The sequence below is a fragment of the Panicum virgatum genome, chromosome 6N (assembly GCF_016808335.1).
Source record: "Panicum virgatum strain AP13 chromosome 6N, P.virgatum_v5, whole genome shotgun sequence".
NCBI lineage: Eukaryota > Viridiplantae > Streptophyta > Magnoliopsida > Poales > Poaceae > Panicum > Panicum virgatum.
The window spans coordinates 49,680,213-49,698,847 of record NC_053150.1 but is presented as its reverse complement, the minus strand read 5'-3'; the positions used below and the strand labels follow the sequence as shown (position 1 = coordinate 49,698,847).

Here is an 18,635-nt window from a genome sequence, read left to right as displayed (position 1 = left end):
TATCGCTTATACATCTATGCTAGAAATTGAAATTTATTATACCAGTATGTTGTTTCTTGTTTCCCTTGGACGTACGCTATACAAAATAATAATTTGTATCAGCTCATCTGAACTCATCATGTACTACCTTCCATGGCAACATTCTGAAAATCTGCTCCATTTAAGATTATGTACGTGTCTCAGATGGCACTAAGAGTCAAAAGAATCGTACAGAAAGGCGAAGTTTGACAAATTTCTCTAGCTGGAGTGATCTTTGTTTATTCACTGTTGTATAGTTACGATCAAATCTAACTTTTTACTATTTGTTGCCTGCTATACACATGCAACCGGATGAGATTTTATTTCTCTTATAGAATTATTAAGTGTGGCCTTCTTGATGCTTGGTTATGTCTAATGAAGGATATTGTGCTGAAATAATTTTCTGAAACACTAAATGTTTTTTGTTTATGTTCAGGCTATTGACCCAAGAACCACATGGTTTTATTCAAGATGTTAAACCGTGGTACTTTTAGTAACATAAATGGCTGCATTTCTACAGAGAAAGAGGTAACTTAAGATACAGTGCATACTATTGCAACAATGTCTTTTATTTGCTTACCTATAGAACATTATTGTGAGAATAATCAATGGAATATGAATGCACCTTGACCCGCTACTGCTAGTTACCTCTTTCTACTGGGAAAGAGGTACCTTAAGACATAGTCTTCTATTTGCTTGCTTAGAAACATTATGCAAAAAATCAATGAAATTTTCATGTTTAATAGAAATGAAGAATGCATCTTAACCTGCTAGTTGCAGATCTCTGTTTCCCTGATTCCTGGTTGAGTATTATTATTATTATTACTACATATTAGCATAAACAATATTAACCTTGTCAATGTGCAGGGAATTCCTAGACAGCCTTACCCAGACCTCCAGGCCACAAGGGAATTTGAGCTAAATGCTAGTTAAATACCTCAAAGGAGTAACAAACGGAACCATTAAAGTATTGATCCATCTTACCATATTGATCATATATTGGTCTTGAATATTGCTTGTTATTTGGGAATGATGATGTTATTGTGGACAATATTGTGCTTTGATATGTTCCATTACTTGCATATTAAGTAGAGCACACAAATTAAATACATGAGGTAGTTATTCTTGTTTTTATGGCCATTGAGCCCACCACAATTAGCTTGGGACAAAGGCTTCTTTGTCGTTGTTTGTGTAAAATGTAAGTTTTGTGTGGATTATAGTTTGAACCTAATTATAATGAGATTGTAAATTTTTACTAGTTGTCATGCAAAATCTTTGAGAAAACCTTGGCAGCATGCTATTAGCTATCTCCTTGTGTTCCGTTGCTGATGTGTATTACTGTTAAATTTTTCTAAGCATTGTCTTATACTAAATTGGGGTGAAAAGAATCACCAGTCATACAGACAGAAGTTCTCATTATTATATTTCAGTGTATGTGTATTATTTTCAGCTTCCCCGTATTACTCACGACACCTTTTTTTTAGATAGTTACAATAATGCGAACTCTTTACCAAAGTGCAAACAAGTCCATGGCGATTTGAGTGAGTACAACATCTTTATTTCGAGGTAATTAAACACTTATTATATTTTTTTCAAGTCATCATTTTAATGTCAACCGATCCGTATCTCCATACTCCTTTTTGCCTATTGTTCAGAGCCACTTGTATATTATTGGATGTTTCAGCAATCTGTTGATCTTGATCATCCTTCAGCATTGGACTTTTGAAGGAAGATTGCCTGCACATTTATGTAAGTGGTAGTTAAATTGATCACCACATGTATCTCGTATGTTGTTGTGATTGACATGTTCAACATTGCGCGCGGTGATTTTTTAAAACACGAGGTGTTGCGGTCATGCCAGTAATGGATTTATTTAATTTTGTTGTTAACCAAAATATTGCTGATGAAGATGTTGATGCTTACCTCGAAAAGGTATCTTGTATGTTTGGAGTATAAGACAATACATGTCAATCTTTCATAATAACCATCACTTTTGAAGTTCCCGTGCTGCATGACTTGACAGAAATCTAATTGTTTAACATTATTGTTTTCAATCACAGATTCAGCAAAAGATTTTGGAGAATGGAGGTATAGTTCCAAACGATTATGAAATCACTCCCACAGTCATGGTGCAGGCAAGCAGCTATGCCATGAATTTGCTGCAATTATTAACATCTCAAGTAGCAGATCCTTCCGATAAAGCACAATCGCACTATGTGGTGGCACATAATGCGATCTCTTTCAGATGTCGCACAATAGTTTGCAGCTATCTTATTTCTTCCTTCTAATGTTTCTACTAATGTACAACTAATGCACTTGATTTCTTTGCATAGATGTTGGATTACATGAAGCAATGTGAGGCAGATATTGTCAACATGTCAATGATGCAGCGTTCATCCTCTGGTTACGAGCCACCAGCATATAAGTTTTATGGTCAGCCACTATTAGGATTTGTGCGGACTAAAAATGTGGACAATGAAAAGCATCAAGATCAATTACCACAAAATACAGCGGAAGCAACCTTGGATCTGCAAAACTACTGCTCATTGGAGGACAACACGGAAGTGGGGGAAGATGATAGTGAATTCGTCTCCACTTATGATGAGATGGTTCATGGCATGAGGCTGATCCCAAGCTGGGACCTGATGAAAGAGATGGTTCATGGCATCAGACTCATCTCAAGCTAGGACCTGAGGAAAGAAAAGCTGCTAGGAAGGAACACAAAAAGAAAGTGAAGGAAGAGAAGAGGGAAGCTCGCAAGACCAAGAAATCGCAGGCTAAGAAAAAGAGGAGCAAGAAAATGGCGAAAGCATAGTGCAAGCGGTCGCGAATCTTTGGGTAGTCAGTATTAGTTCACGTTGAATCTAATTGACAGATAGCCAGAGGGAGTGATGTCACAAGTTTTCACATTGTTGCAAACTTTTCTCGATCGTTTCTAATGCATTAGTCGGAAACCTACCAATGTGTAGGAGTAATATCCTCGATTTCAAGCTCTATCTATATCACGAATGAAACTGCCGGTCATCCAAGTCTTGATGGAGTGCGAATGGGGTTTCTGCTTTTATGCCACTGGATTCTTTGTCTGTGCAACTTGCCCCTTCGTTCCAAATGTTCTGATTTTTTTGATCGACTCTAAAGCGGACGTAAGAGCATTCCATATGAAAACATCATAACCAAGATTTGAATAGCATATATACGAACAGATTTTCAGAATTACTAGATTCCAGAACGCACTACACCCTTCATTTTTAGGTTTGAATACTTCCAACCGACAACCCACCAAAAGAATTATAGATCCAAAATTTGAGTACTGTTGCTATCAATTTCTTACCGCCTTTGTTTTGCATAAAAGAATAATTAGATCCAAGATTCATCGTTTTGTTCGGCTGGCTGTGGCTGGTAGCTGGTGCTGATTTGTTGTAAAGAAAGTGCTACTGTCTGGCTGATGACTGATGCCTGATTTAGTGTGAGAGAAAAACATTGCTGGCTGACAAGCTAGCTGAACAGAGTGAATTTCTGACACGCCTTTATTTTTGCGTAAAAGAATAATTGGATCGAAGATTCAAGTACCTGCACACTCATTTTGTCAAATTTCATATTATTTTTCTTTGGGAACATATCTGGTGGAAACCAGAACTTCATGAAAACCCGTGCAAACCACGGCAAAAATGTCGTCTAAATTCACCAAAAAAATCACACATGTAGATGATATGATGATAAACAATTTTGTAAAATATCTTGTCCAAACTCGACTTCATTTGTGAGATATAAAAATAACAAAATTGTTATTTTTATATCTCACAAACGAAGTCGAGTTTGGACAAGATATTTTAAAAGAATGTGTATCATCATATCATCTATATATATGTGGTCCTCCGCACAAATTGTGCATTGCAGCTTGAAATTTGTCTCGTCCTTGCGCTTCCTCTTCTGCTTGATCAGGTGTGGATGATCCGTCGGTTCAGCTGCATCACCGACGGGATCGACGAACTCAGCACCACCAGCCTGTGCTTCATCCACACCCAGAGCACCCCGACCCCGCCCACGTCCCCTCTGGCCGCAACCACGCCGCTGGTTAGGGTTGCCAGCAGGGATCGTCGCAATTGAGGTGCCCCACGTCCGCCAAAGCCGCCGCCTCTGTTGCCTTGAGGACCGCCAAAGCCGCTTCTGTTGCCTTGAGGACCACCGCCGGGCGTGGACTGGTTGCCAGCACTGCCTCCCGCTGGGTGCCCCTGCCCCATACCTCCTACAGGCGGAGGGGCATGATCGTGGCCAGGGATGCCGCGGCCCTGCGGAATGCGGGCCAGGTGCAGCACCCTTCCCACGCGCGCGACGACCGGCTCCTTGACCACCAGCCATGGCGACGACGGCGGCGTAGGTCTTCCGAGGCGGCGAGTCGGGGATGAGAATCGGTCTGACCAGAGACCGAGAAGGCCGAACCAGCGTGGGCTCAAGCCTAGGCCCAGACCCGTGGGAAAGTCTGGGCTCGTTCCGCTTCAAATCCTGAACGGTAATCACGCTTGGGGAGGGTCGGTGCATTTGAAATTTGGACCGACGAGATTTTCGGATCATCGCCCACCCTCGCCACTGTCCTGCCGCCGGCCGCCGCTAAGGCCGGAAGGATGACATCGCCCAAGGTCTTCGCCGAAGAGACCCTCCTTGGCGGCAAAGGTCCTCTCCACACCTTCTTCCACGGCGGCAACGCTTGAGGAGACAGTCGCCGACTGAGAACCCGGCTTGGATTGCCGGGATGGTGGCGATGCCGACGAACCCGGCTTGGAATGCCGGGATGGTGGCGACACCGTCGAAAATGAAGCCTCCTTTTGGGTGTAGGAACTCCCCGGACAAGGAGCACCGCGTCGCCCCGAAGACAACAGCTCAACCTCCCCAAGATCATCACACTCAGAATCTGAATCCGACTGCCCAAAATTTCCCCATGCCCGCACTCAGATTAGCACAAGAGAGAAGGGCGATCTCCTCATTGGCGCGCTGGAGCATGTATCGATCTTTGACTGGATCAGAAGTTGCATCGCCATCCTTGGCCGTGCGCTGGCGCAGCGCAAGACAGACGGAAGGAGCGAGCTTGACCTGATGCGGCATGGGCCGCCGCTCGCCGGAGCCGGCGGCCGGGAGGACACCGTTTAGAGCTAGGTCACCGGGGAGAGAGCTTGGTCGCTGGTACTTCCGCTGCCTTCCTTTCTTCCGTCGTAACCTCTGCGGTGTATCCGATGAGAGAGAGCTCAATCGGTCCGCCGCCGTGGTCGCGCCGGGCGCCGCCGTACTGACCGCCGCAATGGACCATTCAATCGGTCATCATCAATCGGTCCCTCGAAGAGTAACAGCAGCTGGTAAAAACTAAACGTCTGAATTAAGAGCTGTGGCTACCATGGCGGCGGCAGGCGCAAAAGAAGGTGGCGTACCGGCCGTGGGAATAGCGAAGCGATTCTCTCCACACGTACCGTACGTCTACGATGCCCGTACATACACACACCCTAGTACGGCCTCCACGGCTCCATCCATCCAAATGCCAATCCCTCTCGCGAGCCCAGGGCCCAGGCCGGCCACGCCCACGCCCACGCCCTCGCGAGGACCCCCCCCCCCCCCGCACATCCATCCAGATTGCAGAGAGGCCATGTGGCGGCGGTGGTGCCGCCTGCCGTGCTGCTGGCCCAGGCAGGGACCAGGACTTCAGGGACGGACAGGGAGGGCTAGCCGAGTAGCCAGCCAGCCAGCCGCTCCCGCCTCCCGTGTCCTGTCTCGCTCCGCCATGACACGGGCGGATGGGCTTACCCGGCGGGAGCCCGGTCCGTCCACGTGCGCCGGGCTGCCACCCCGCTGTATCCCGCTTTCTGCCGGCCGGCCGGCCGCGCCGCAGCACGCACATCTGGACAACAGCAACCGGGCTTGGGGGAACGGCACGGCAGCATATGCCGTGGCGGGCAGCTGCTTCCGACCCACCTGGGTGGGGTCTCGGCGCCGGCGGCAAGCCTGATGCGCTAGGCGCTAGCCTAGCTAGCTGCCTGCCGCGGCGTCAATGCCCTAGCGGTAACGACTTTGTTCGGGGAGTAATGAACAAAAGGTCCGGGCCGGGCCGGCGATCCAGTCCGGCACTGTTGCTGCAGCTGTCTGGTAGCGCCGGTTTTATTGCCGAGGCCGTTACCCTAGTACTGCTGCTGCCGCTGCCTGCTGGCGTCCGGCGGCGAGCCGGCGCGGCCACGCACCGGCCATCTTCAATGACACAGCGTTCTTGCGCATGCCTTGTGCGATGCAGGGTAGCTGGTATCTCCGACGAGCCATTAACCCACTAGGCGGCTCATCGCATCTCGCCGTCGCCCGTGGGATGATGGAGATCGGGATCCCGGCCGATGCGCGTAATCGAGCGCGTCGTCGTAGCACGGCGATGTGGCTTCGCAGTTCGCAGCTTCGCGGGGCACTGTTTGCTTTTTGCCTCGCATAGTTGCGCGCGCGCCACCGCTTGTCTCGGGTACGAGCTATTGCTTGCTTCATAGGCTTCAGCTCCGTTGCGTTCGCGGTGCTGCGTAGAGACCCAGAGATGCAGAGAGCTTGCGCATGTCCACCTTTACCCGTCGCGAGCATGGTCATGCCGGGGAGGGGCACGGGCGCTGGGCGCGGCCGGTTGCTCCTTCGCGCAGTGGTGAGCTGCAACGCTTGGGGCATGTCCAGCGGCAGCAGCAGAACCTCCCGGTGGACGTTAAAAAAAAACTTGACCTGCGGGGGTAAGACCGCCCCCACGGTATTGTTTTTGAGAGGTAGAATGACTTCTCACAGCAGCCAAGAAAACCCCCGAACCCCTGCCCCACCCGTACACGGGGGTCCGTCGCCTTGTGAGTTAGGCCGGGCTCCACAGTGCTTTGGACATGAGACAGGCGAGGGGATTTTTTTAACCTCAACCTGAAATTCGCTCCCATGAGGAGTCGATCCCAAAATCTGAGGAGTGCCGCTGGGTTCCCCTAAACAAGTCAGCTAGAGGTCCTTTGGCCCGGTGGACGTTAAGAAGCAGGACGGGCTGCTTGTCGTCGAGGACGCCGGCCTGCAGATACCGTCCACCCCTTGAGCCCCCTACAGCCGTTGGATCGTTATTGTGCGGATGAGATTGCGCCTTGATTTTTCATATGGCGAGATCCTTTTCGCCTTCGTCCTCCACCCGCCGTTCTGCTCGACGGCGAGTCACGCCATTTCCAGGAATGCAGCTCCTCATCAAGAGCCAAGACCAACAGCGCCGCCGTCGAAGGTCATCCCTTCCGCAATCGCATGGACCACGAGCTTCGCGCTTTATCTGCCTTCACGGGGTCGAACGCCACTGCAGTTCAGAGAACGAAATGTCGAACGTGTGCCGGTGTCGGCGTGTGATGCTAGCAGAGGAAGGCAAACGGGGAGCGGTCGAGAGCCGCGGCAAATGCCGGTCCGGTCGTTGCAGCCGGTGACGCCGGCCACCGCGCGTGCGCGACGGAGCGCTCGGCCGCCCTCTGCACCCGGAGCGACGATGACGCGGTCGATCGCGACCTCGGCATGGACTCCGTGCGAGCGAGCCCTCTAGCTGTGTTCCGTGGAAATGGACGTCAGCAAGACAGCGGCTACTGCGAGTCATCGACGACTTCAGAAGGTTGGGTCACCGAATTGATTGTAGCTGCAGATGGACATGCGGCGGCAGAGCGCGCGCGCGCCGCGCCGACGCCACGCATTGCTCGATTCTCGAATCTCGACTCGAGAACGCGGCGGCGAGCAGCCTTGACGGGGAAGACAGACGGCGTGGTGAGCATGGTCACGCCAAGGAGGGACGGCGTTGGGGGCGGCCGCGGCGACTCCTCCACTCGGAGGCGAGGTGCAGAGTTTGGGGGATGTCCCGTCGCAGGCCCGCAGCAGCAGGACCTTCCGAGTCCCGACTGACTTCAGACGCAGGGCGGACGGTGCGCTCGGAGCCAGGGGGTGGACAGTGTTTCGAATACTGTCCGGGTGGACGGTAGATGAAATACCGTCCCCCCTGGGTCTCTCCGCAGGCGTTGGATCGCAAATGTGCGGCTGAGATTGACGCGCGTATTCCCCCATCCCTCGTTCTGGCCGACAGCGAGATCGTTTCGTCTTCCTCCACCCGCCGTTCTCCTCGACGGCGAGTCACGCCACTGCCTACGAACGCGGGTCCTCATCGAGAGCCAAGACCAACAGCGCTTCCGCAACCGCATGGACCACGAGTTGCGCGCTTCAACTGCCTCACGGGGCCTCGACCGTGCCGGCAAGCGTCCCCCTGCCGAAGCAGCGCCGCGAGATGCCTAATCCAGTGTGTCCATGGATGATCGCCATGAGCACTGTCGTGCGCTCGATCGGCCCTCGAACCTGTCCATCCGTTCCATCGAGGCGCCTCGTCGCCTGGGCTGCTCCTAGCATACAACCACGCCGTCCGTCGTGACCGGCCGTGTCCACCTCGTCGAGGAAGATGGTCGTCGTTTCCTCGCTGGCGCAGCAGACGCATAGGAAAGCTAAGCGCCGATCCGACACTTGCAAGGGTATGGAGGATGCTGGTCGATGTTGAAGAAGAGCTGAAGCGCGGTGCATGAATGCAGGCATGTGGCCATGCCATGCCATGCCATGCGTCGCAAGCTGGGGACGGCCTCACCGACGTGAGCGCACGGTTTGGATTGCTCAGGGAGGCACCCAGCTAGACAGTATTGTGGATCTCGCGTTCCTGATCTTAGGATCGTCGGTTTGCCGACAGCGCGACCCCCGGCGTCATCCGTGGCGATCAGGCGTGCCGCGCCGAGGAGCGAGCGCGTCCCAGCGTTCCCCGAGTGCGGCCAGATTGCCAGTAACTGGAGGTGCCAACGGGACCAGTGGGGTGCTCCATGGCAACGATCGGAGACCCTTCCCACCCTCGCAGGGACTGTTGCTCGATCGCTTGCCGTTCCCCTCCACGGTTCGCCGCTCGGTGTGCTCCGGAGTCCGGGCTCTGCCCGGAGAGCCGTGGCATCGAACGACAAGCTAGGCAGCCGCCGGCGGCGGCGGCCGCATGAATCTCTTCCGAGTTCAGATGATCGGAGGACCAATCCTCTATTCTGTCCCGGCGTCTCTGCGCCGGCTCCCATAGATATACAATCCGCCGCCGGCGTTAGTGATGACTGATGCGAGGCGCTCTAGCCCATGGCGTGGTCGTGGGGCGACCACCCTGTGTCCGGCGGCGGGTGCAACGAAGCAACCACCTCCGTGTCAGCCAAGGTTGTCAGGGATGGTTGCGTGTGTTGAGTGTTGACATCACACCAGCGACGGGATCCTTTCAGCTGAGGTTCAAACTTGTTCTAGACTAACTCATATGAACAATGATAAATTTAAGGGTGCATTCTTGCAGCAAAAGTACATCTATGAATATACTCTATAGATATGCAAGTTTGAAATCTTTTCTAAGCTCGTCTCACTGGTTTTCAGTCGTTTGCCCATTTTCATCGTTCCTTCACCAGTGTATGCCTCCCGAATTAGCATGTTTAGCAGACACAGGATGGATTAGCAAACAACGATTGGTTGAGAGTACAAGAATGTTTTGAAAAGCGCCTTAGTAGCTGGAAAGGGAAAAACCTTTCCACGGGAGGGAGGCTAAACTTGATCAACTTAGTTCTTAGCAGCTTACCGATGTACATAATGTCCTTCTTCGAGATTCCAAAAGGAGTTCGCAAGAAGTTGGATTATTTCCGATCTCGGTTCTTCTGGCAGAGTGATGAGCACAAACGAAAATATCGGCTAGCAAAGTGGGATATCATGTGACAACCTAAAGAACAAGGAGGTTTAGGGATACAAAATCTCGAACTTAAAAACATCGCATTGCTCAGCAAGTGGCTATACTGACTGTTGACAACAGATGGTACTTGGCAGCAGATTCTACGCAACAAATACCTAGGGACTAAACCGTTGGTTCAAGTCCAATGGAAAAGCGGTGACTCTCATTTCTGGGCAAGCTTGATGAAAGCAAAAAGTGTGTTCCTCCGGTTCGAGACCTTTGTTATAAAGAATGGGTCACAAGTTAGATTTTGGGAAGACATTTGGCTAGGTAACACACTGTTGAGACAACAATACCCGCAATTATATAATATTGCAAGGAGAAAACATGATACGATGGGTCAAGTGCTTTCAGCGCCAACACCCAATCTATCTTGGCGTAGGGATCTCATCGAAAATAAACTAGCAATGTGGAATAACCTAGCAGCCCGACTGGCTCCCATCACACTCAGCCACGATGAGGATGAGTTTAGATGGAATCTTGACCCAGCAGGTGTCTTCTCAGTAAAGTCACATTACTGGGGATTAATAAGTCAGAACGTTCTCAATGTCAACAAAAAACTATGGAAGCTGAAACTACCATTAAAAATTAAGATATTCCTCTGGTACATTAGGCGCGGCATCATCCTCACAAAGGATAACTTGGCGAAAAGGAAATGGCAGAGTAATCAACAGTGCTTCTTCTGTCATGAAAATAAAACGATTCAGCATCTGTTTCTAGACTGCCGTTTTGCGCGAATGGCTTGGGCCACGGTATACATGGCATGGGGTCTCCGCCAACCCACAAGTATATCCAACATGTTCGGGAGCTGGCTGAATGGAATTTTAAAACATCATAAATCACTCATCATGGTGGGAGCAGCAGTCATGTGCTGGTCTGTCTGGCTCTGCAGGAATGACGCTGTATTTGAAAACAAACAATTTTATTTTTTGCAGGTTATCTACAGGACAACGCACTGGCTTCGAACATGGGCTACCCTTCAACAGCCTACTTCCCAGGAGGCGCTTGTTGCGGCCTCCCGGTGGTTGGAGCGGGTGGCAAAGGATTTTTTTTACCCAGGCACATAGGTGACGTTCTTGTCTCAGGATCGAAAGTCATTAATGTGTCTGTTAAACCTAAAATCTAGTAGGCTGTGTGCCCAATGAACAGAGGCCGGGAACGGTTTAAGGCGTTGTATCGATCCACTCGATGTAACTTCTTGAAATTAATAAAATGTTCTCATTTCCAAAAAAATAAAACAGGATGGATTTGCATGTTTGAGCAAAGATCAAACCTTCTAGGAGGGATACATCGCTAGGTGCATTCTCCAGCAAAGGTCGCTGCTGGGCAAATTCTGCCAGCTCGCAGTTACATAGCCTTCATATTTACAGCATGCAGCCTACTGTCCGTTCCGTGTTCATACTACTACTCACATCCTTGGAAAGTCAAAAGGTGTTGCCTCGGTCGGGGCATTGCAAACCCATACACTAGGTGAGGTGAAGCAAATTTCAAGCTGCTTTAAAAGCGAACTTTGATTGTGCCTCCTCTTCTTCATCTTCTGCTACCATCCAATCCAGCTTCGGACCCTAAAGCATGAGGGAAATGCGCCAAACCAATGTATGCACAGAAATGAGTTCACATGATCATGATGATTGGCATGGTCTCTGCGGTAGAATAATCAAATACAGAACAGAATCACATGATCCAGCTTCGCCGGGCACTCTTTTTGCCTCGCTTTAGTTGCGCGCCACCGCTTGTCTCGGGTACGAGCTATTGCTTCATCAGGCTTCAGCTCCATCGCGCTCACGATGCTGCGTAGAGGCCCAGAGATGCAGAGAGCTTGCGCGCGTCTAACTTTGCCCCTCAGTACTGTTGCCCGTTGTTGACAGTTGTTCTGTTGTTGACAGTAGATGTAACCCCTTCGATCGTAGTACTGCTAAGGCCTTAGTTCCAAAAAATTTCTTACAGTATCCGTCACATCGAATCTTTGAACATATGCATGGAGCATTAAATACAGTTGAAAAATATAACTAATTACATAGTTCAACTGTAAACGACGAGACGAATCTTTTAAACCTAATTAGCCTATGATTGGACATTAATTGCCAAATAACAACGAAAGTGTTACAGTACCCAAACCCAAAAATTTTCACGAACTAAACACAGCCTAAGTTCTTATAAGGTATCTGATGGCTACTGTGACGTTGTAGCAGAACTGTCAGCCGACGCAGTTTTCCGTCTGAACTTTGCCACGTGGCATTCTATGATTCCTAGAATGCGTCTTCTAGGCTCCGCATGAAGTACTAAATGAAGTTTATTTGCAAAACCTCTTTAATTGATGATTGGCTACAGTGATGCTACAGTAATCATCATCTAATTACACGGTCAAAGATATCATTAGATTCGTCTCGCGAAGTAGCACAAGAGTTGTTTACTGTAAAGTAGCGCAGACAAGCAGAAACGGCGACCCAAAGGTGTTTAGAGCGTCCGCAACGGTCGACGAGAGCTCCCTCTCACGCGCGTGAGTCCCGAGCGACTGCCGTCCCTCTCTCTCTCTCCTTCAAATCGCTGGCGCACTGCGGACGCCCTTACTGCGGGTCTGCAGACATAGCAGTATATGTGCTTCTCGGCGTGCGTAAAGGAAGGGATAGATTCGGCGTATGCCAGATGCTGCTAGAAGCCGATGGCCGTCGTTCCCGGTACGACCGGACGTCGCAGACGTGGTTCGCGAACAAATGCCCAGCCTTGCCGAAGACGAGGAGGGAGGCTGGTCCAGCCAGCACGACTAACATAGAAGAACCAGGCGTATGGCCCGCGCATTTGCGCGGCTAGTATTGAAAATTAAAAAATTTATATATCGTTGTATTCTTACTATTTTTTTAAAAAATTATACTATTTGTTACCATGCATCACCTTGTTTATTATCGTAAATTATGTCTTATTATTAATTAAAACAATTCAAATATGATCTATCCTATAATAACAATTTGATTTGTTGAGCTTTAATAATATTATGCATATAATTATTTTTATTTTCTTTTTATGTTGATTGATTGTTGTTAGCTTTAATTTTTATTAACAATATGTTTGTAACTGATACATTGCTAAATGATATTTTATATTTAATTTTTCATAATGACATTGGTGGGTAATTTTTAATTAGGCGTACGGGTATTTTAGGCTAATTTTTATTGTAATGGCAGTGGTGGGTAATTTTTATTTTTCTATTTTCTCCTATTGACATAGGAATTTCTAGACCTTGAGAGCGAACGTGGAGGCTCTGTTTGTTGGCCAAAGTAATAAGATAATAAATTAATTAGTGCCAAATATAAATAGTAAATATAGACTAAATATGGTCATTTTATCTATTGGCATTTATCTTTTTTTTAAAGTTATTCTAGAATTCGTAGGATGTACTTGTTTTTTAAGATGGAGGGAGCAGTAGGTTTCTAAAAAAGGTTCAAACAAGCTCAGCAGTAGTATCTCTTATGGCAAGCGAAGGGCCGGGAATAATCAGCCTTGCTTGTTTAATGCAACATCGGAAAAGAATATTCTTTTCTTCCCTCCATCATAGGACGGTTCAGACAAGATCAGTAGTATATCTCATGGCAAGCGAAGGGCCGGGAATAATCAACCTTGCTTGTTTAATGCAACATCAGAAAAGAATATTCTTTTCTGCCCTCCATCATCGGACAAATAAAATGGATAAGACCAATGCTGGCATCCATATTGTTATAAAAACTTTTGTTTGAAACATTGTACAAACACAGATGACCAGCTGCATGCATGCGTATCCATAGGTTATACTCCAAACCTCGCACACCAAAAGTCAATTTCATTTTGTTTATATGTCAGGTTATGGCAACATATATGTAGCTAACAGAGTTTGAGATTATTCAAATCATATATTAATCGATGTATTGGGATAGATGCCTACTCTCGCTCTTCATTTAAGCAAGCATCTATTCTCTCACCCCGAAACTTGCTATTTAGAACCCTTGCAGCGAGGCTTGCGATGTGGTTTGCTTGCATGTCTCCACCAATTCAAAGATGAGGCCGACTAGAAATCGCGAGGAACATGGCAGCGAAAGTCTGGTGAACAGCCAAAGGTAATGATGTATACTAGCTTATTGTGTTCACTTTTATTATTACAGAAAAGAATGATGTATACTCATGAGCGCCGCTTTCAACCGGTGTAATTCGATACCTTTTCTAGTTTAGATAGGCATTTCTCTAGAAAATATAAGACCGTTTAGAACAGTGGTTGTCATTTTGACTACTAAGAGTTTGTGTGAAATATTTTTTTAGATAATGAAAACGAGTTCCGGCCTCTACAAAGTGTACACAGCCCAAAGATTATTACAAAATATAGTCGTCTATTGGCTAGCTTGGGGAATGAGCAAAGGGAAAATCATCTAAACCAATTCTAAGGTTATGCTTCCACCCATAATTGGCTATCTCCAAGACGACGACCTCCAATGCAAGACTTGCCTTTCGGAACATCATCTTTATCATATCTTTATGTTGCAGTTGCGCCCATAAGTGCAACCAGTAGGTTCCCTTGAAAACAACCTGCATAAATGATGAATACTTGGTTTTGTTAAAAATAATATCATTACGGCACCTCCAAATAGCCCAACACAATGCAGCTGCCCCCACCAAAACGACACGCCTCTCGTTGTTATCAAAATTTGAGAGCCAATTTCCTAGCATATGGGAAATCGATCTTGGCAGGGTTAACCCTGTAGCTAAATAGACTATCTTCCAAATCTCCTTTGCATGGTGACAGTCAAAGAGGAGATGTGTAATTGATTCATTACAATTACAGAAGCAACACTTCAAACTCCCCTTCCAATTCTTTCTCGCTAGATTATCTTTTGTTAGGATAACTCCTTTTTGGAAAAACCAAAGGAAAATCTTTATCTTAAGAGGAATTTTTAGTTTCCAAATCAATTTGTGGCGAAAGGGAGCATTTTGGTTCATCTTGTGGAGGTACATAGATCTAACTGTAAAGACCCCGAAATTATGTAAATTCCATCTAAAGTGATCACTCCCTTCAACTAAATTGATGTTGGTTATCTTAGCTACCAAATCAAGCCATTCTAAGAGTTTTTCATCAACCAATGCCCTTCTAAATGAAATGTTTAGGGGTTCTGAACTTAACACACTCGCTACTGATGTATGTGGTTGGCGAGCTATGTTGTAAATTGATGGATACTGTTCTCTGAATGGCTTTTGGCCCACCCAAGTATCCTCCCAAAATCTCGACTGTATTAGTAGCGAAATATGGTGTATCGAACTAAAAAAATATAAAAGCATTTTACATGATGAATCTAATAAAAACATCAGTCTAAGATTGTCAATCTATGTTATTATTTACATATTTATTATTAGGGAAAAATCCGGTTTACACCCTCCAAATATCGCAAAAGTCCGATTTTCAACCTTTAACTTACGAAACCGGACAACATAGGCCATCCAACTGTCAAAACCGGGCAAATTTGGCCCCTGGGGTGGTTTTGCAAATTTGGTACTGTGTAAAATTCCGTTGAATTTTATGATTTTGCATATGTTTGTCTCCAATGTAGCTGGGTGTTATTCTCTTGCATATCTCTACCGCAACGTGAAGTATTATGAAACATACGAGAGCAATAATGCTAGCATTTGTAACATGAGAAAATCTGTCATATATATTTCGTCCACTAAAATCATGAAATGATTAGAAGCATCAAAGAATAATGTTTGCAACATCAAACAATTAGATGGTTTTTTTTCTCAGAAAAGAATCTGTGCACAGATAAACAGCAAACTGGAATGAAATCTGAAAAATATATGAATCATGGCTTTGTTGCTTTATATATATATATATATATATATATATATATATATATATATATTATAATATTATCAGTGCACTCAAGAGTCTGGCGTCTGTGGAGCAACTGTGGGACGAATGGGAGATCCACTGCCTGGTCCTCCTAAGCTTGGCCTTGCAAGTCTTCCTCTTCCTCGCAGCGGGCATCCGGAGACGCAGCGCGTCGCGCGTACTCCACTCGCTCCTATGGCTTGCCTACGTGTCGGCCGACCTTGTGGCCGTCTTCGTGCTCGGCCATCTAGCGGTGTCCGGCTGCACGAGCAGGCCGCGGCACGAGCTGATGCCGTTCTGGGCTCCGTTCGTGCTGGTCCACCTGGGCGGGCAGAGCAGCATCACGGCCTTCTCCATGCAGGACAACGATGAGAGAAACCACGGATGGTGATGTAAATTTGCATTTGGCTAGCAGGGCCGAGTGGTCCGAGAAGCTAGCTCAGTATAACATGTTCGGGCAACATGCTGCCGCGGAAGACGATGCTTCTGCTGCTCAAGGAACGGCGGGGTCCGTGCTACGAAGATGGATAGAGAAGCCCCTCAAAGCCTGTGGTGTCCAGGCACTCGATGTGACGCGCATCGCCCTCCCCGGGGATCTCAAGGAGTTGGTTCTAGACAAGCTGTTAGACTTGGGAGCAGGCGGGCAGCAAGATTGGAACTTTGCCAGCACCGGTGGTCTGCTGGCCCTCCAGAAGTGGGCGGGCAACCATAGAGACTCGGCCTCTGCTCGTCCAGGGACGGCGGCGCTACACCGGAGCATCGACGCCGCCATGGATTTCCAGACGAGCGTGCTCATCTGGCACATGGCAACAGATATCTGCTACTATGAAGGATGCACCCAGTCCAGCAGCAATCCTGATATGAAGGGGAAGAAGAGGATGTGCAGAGAGGTGTCGAATTATATCATGTACCTCGTCTTCAAGTGTGGGGTGATGCTCAAGACCAATTCACAGCTCTTACATCGCAAAGCTCACGGCGAACTGGAGGAAGCAAAAAAGGTCCGTAACCTATCAGGTGTGGCCCAGGAGGGGAACCCTGCCCGGATGGTATTCCAGGTCTGGAAACAGACAGGCAGTGGAATGGACCCGTTGCTCGCCTTTAATCATCTTATGGATGGACTTGGGGGAAGAGTGGTAATGGAGAACGAGGAACTCCTCAAAGCAGGGAAAAATGTCCATGGCGGTGGACCAGCCGAAGCGGTGGCTCTTCCCCAGGGCAGCAGCGGCCAACAACCGACAGCTCATATGCAACTTCTGCAAAGCACATACGAGGATCTGGATTCTGCAGTGACCAATCGCGCGTGTGAGGTAGCCCAAGAGCTCATCGCTATCCAGGAAGATGAATGCTGGGAGCTCATCACCGCTGTGTGGCTGGAGATGCTTTTCTTCGTCGCGCCTCGCTGCGGTGGTGCTTTCCACAGCCAGCATCTCAGCACTGGCGGTGAATTCATCACCCATGTCCTGCTGCTAATGTACTTTCTAGGCCCTTTTCTACCATCCCGTAGTGAATAGCTACATCTGGGTACTGTCAGTATTGTATACATATCATTATTATTACTAGTAATGTGCAGGTGCGTTACGCACGTGTTTTGAAAAGAAGAAGAAAAAATTATCAGGTCTTAACAGTAAATTGAACCCAGATATACTAAGATGTGACAAATGCTGGTCCGCAGAGGAAGGCAGACCCGCATCGGTCGAGCTCGAGAGCCGCGGCAAATGCTGGTCCGGCCGTTGCAGACTTGCAGCGGGCGATGCCGGCCATCGGCCACCGCGCGTGCGCGACGGGGTGCTCGACCCCCATCTGCACCCGGAGCGACGACGACACGGTACGGTCCATGGTGTCCTCGGCATGGACTCCGCGCGAGCGAGCCCGCTGGCTGTGTTCCGTGGAGAACATCCAGCGAGGAGCACGGCTGACATTGAAGAAGAAGAGAACTGATTGTTTGTACCTGCATGGATGCGGGCATCATCCCGCATGCGGCGACAGCAGATCAGAGAGCGCTCCGCCACGCATCGTTCGAATCTCGACTCGACTCGAGCAGAGAAGATGATGGCCGCCTGGAGTACTGAACAGGAGCAACCGGCGTCCTCTAAAACTCGGCGGCGAGCAGCCTCCACGGGGAAGACAGACGGCGCGGTGAGCATGGTCTCACGCCGAGGAGGGGCGCGGCCGGCGGCTCCTCCACGCGGAGGAGAGGTGCAGAGTTTGGGGATTTCCGGCCGCAGCAGCAGGACCTCCCGGCTGACTTCAGACGCAGGACGGCGCTGCCTGTCGTCGACGACGCCGGCCTGCGGACGGTGCGCGCGGAGCTGGGGCTGGCGGTGTGTTTCTTTGAAAGACTGGGTGGACGGTGGATGAAATACCGTCCACCCCTGGGTCTCGCGCAGCCGTTGGATCGAACGTGTGCGGCCAGTGATTGACGCCCGTATTCCACCTCGATTTGTCAGACAGCGAGATCCTTTCGTCTTCCTCCACCCGCCGCTCTCCTCGACGTCGAGTCACGCCGCTGCCTAGGAATGTGGCTCCTCATCAAGAGCCATGACCAACAGCGCGGCCGTCCAAGCTCCCCTCCGCAACCGCATGGACCACGAGCCGCGCGCTTCATCTGCCTCACGGGGGCCTCGACCGTGCTTGCAAACCGTCCCCCGGCCGAAGCAGCGCCGAGATGCCTTATGCAGCGTGTCTGATCGCCATGAGCACGCGCATGTCGTGGTCGCTTCCTCTCTGGCGCAGACGCGTAGGAAAGCTAAGCGCCGATCCGACACTTGCAAGGGGAAGGAGGATGCTGGTCGATGTTGAAGAAGAGCTGATGCAAGGTACGGATGGGCGACGCGCAATCATCGATTCTGGAGCAGAGACGAGAGATGACGCCGGCGCCTGGGTCGAACTAGAGCAAACGGAGACCTCGGACACGCGGCAGTCGACGGACACATACTAGTCCGGATCGACGCGGCCGGGCGAGGTCTGACGGGGAATAAGACGACGGCGTGG

General features: G+C 49.0%; 1 protein-coding gene and 1 pseudogene across 3 annotated transcripts; both read left to right on the top strand.

Annotated features, from left to right (window-relative positions):
* Positions 1-1,514: 1,514 nt before the first annotated feature.
* On the top strand, positions 1,515-2,910 carry LOC120678282 (annotated as a pseudogene).
* A 10,643-nt stretch (positions 2,911-13,553) lies between these two features.
* Positions 13,554-17,247, top strand: LOC120679512. 3 transcript variants are annotated; one of them, XR_005677211.1, is made up of 2 exons: positions 13,554-13,887; positions 14,087-15,611. XR_005677211.1 is itself a non-coding variant. In XM_039961123.1 (2 exons), the coding sequence occupies exons 1-2, from the start codon at positions 13,829-13,831 to the stop codon at positions 17,153-17,155; spliced, it is 1,155 nt and encodes a 384-aa protein (XP_039817057.1). In that variant the 5' UTR covers positions 13,554-13,828; the 3' UTR covers positions 17,156-17,247. The 3 variants fall into 3 exon arrangements, 2 of the variants coding, with proteins under 2 accessions (XP_039817057.1, XP_039817058.1); XM_039961123.1 differs by lacking the exon at positions 14,087-15,611 and adding an exon at positions 16,060-17,247; XM_039961124.1 differs by lacking the exon at positions 14,087-15,611 and adding an exon at positions 15,690-17,247.
* The last annotated feature ends 1,388 nt before the right edge of the window (positions 17,248-18,635 follow it).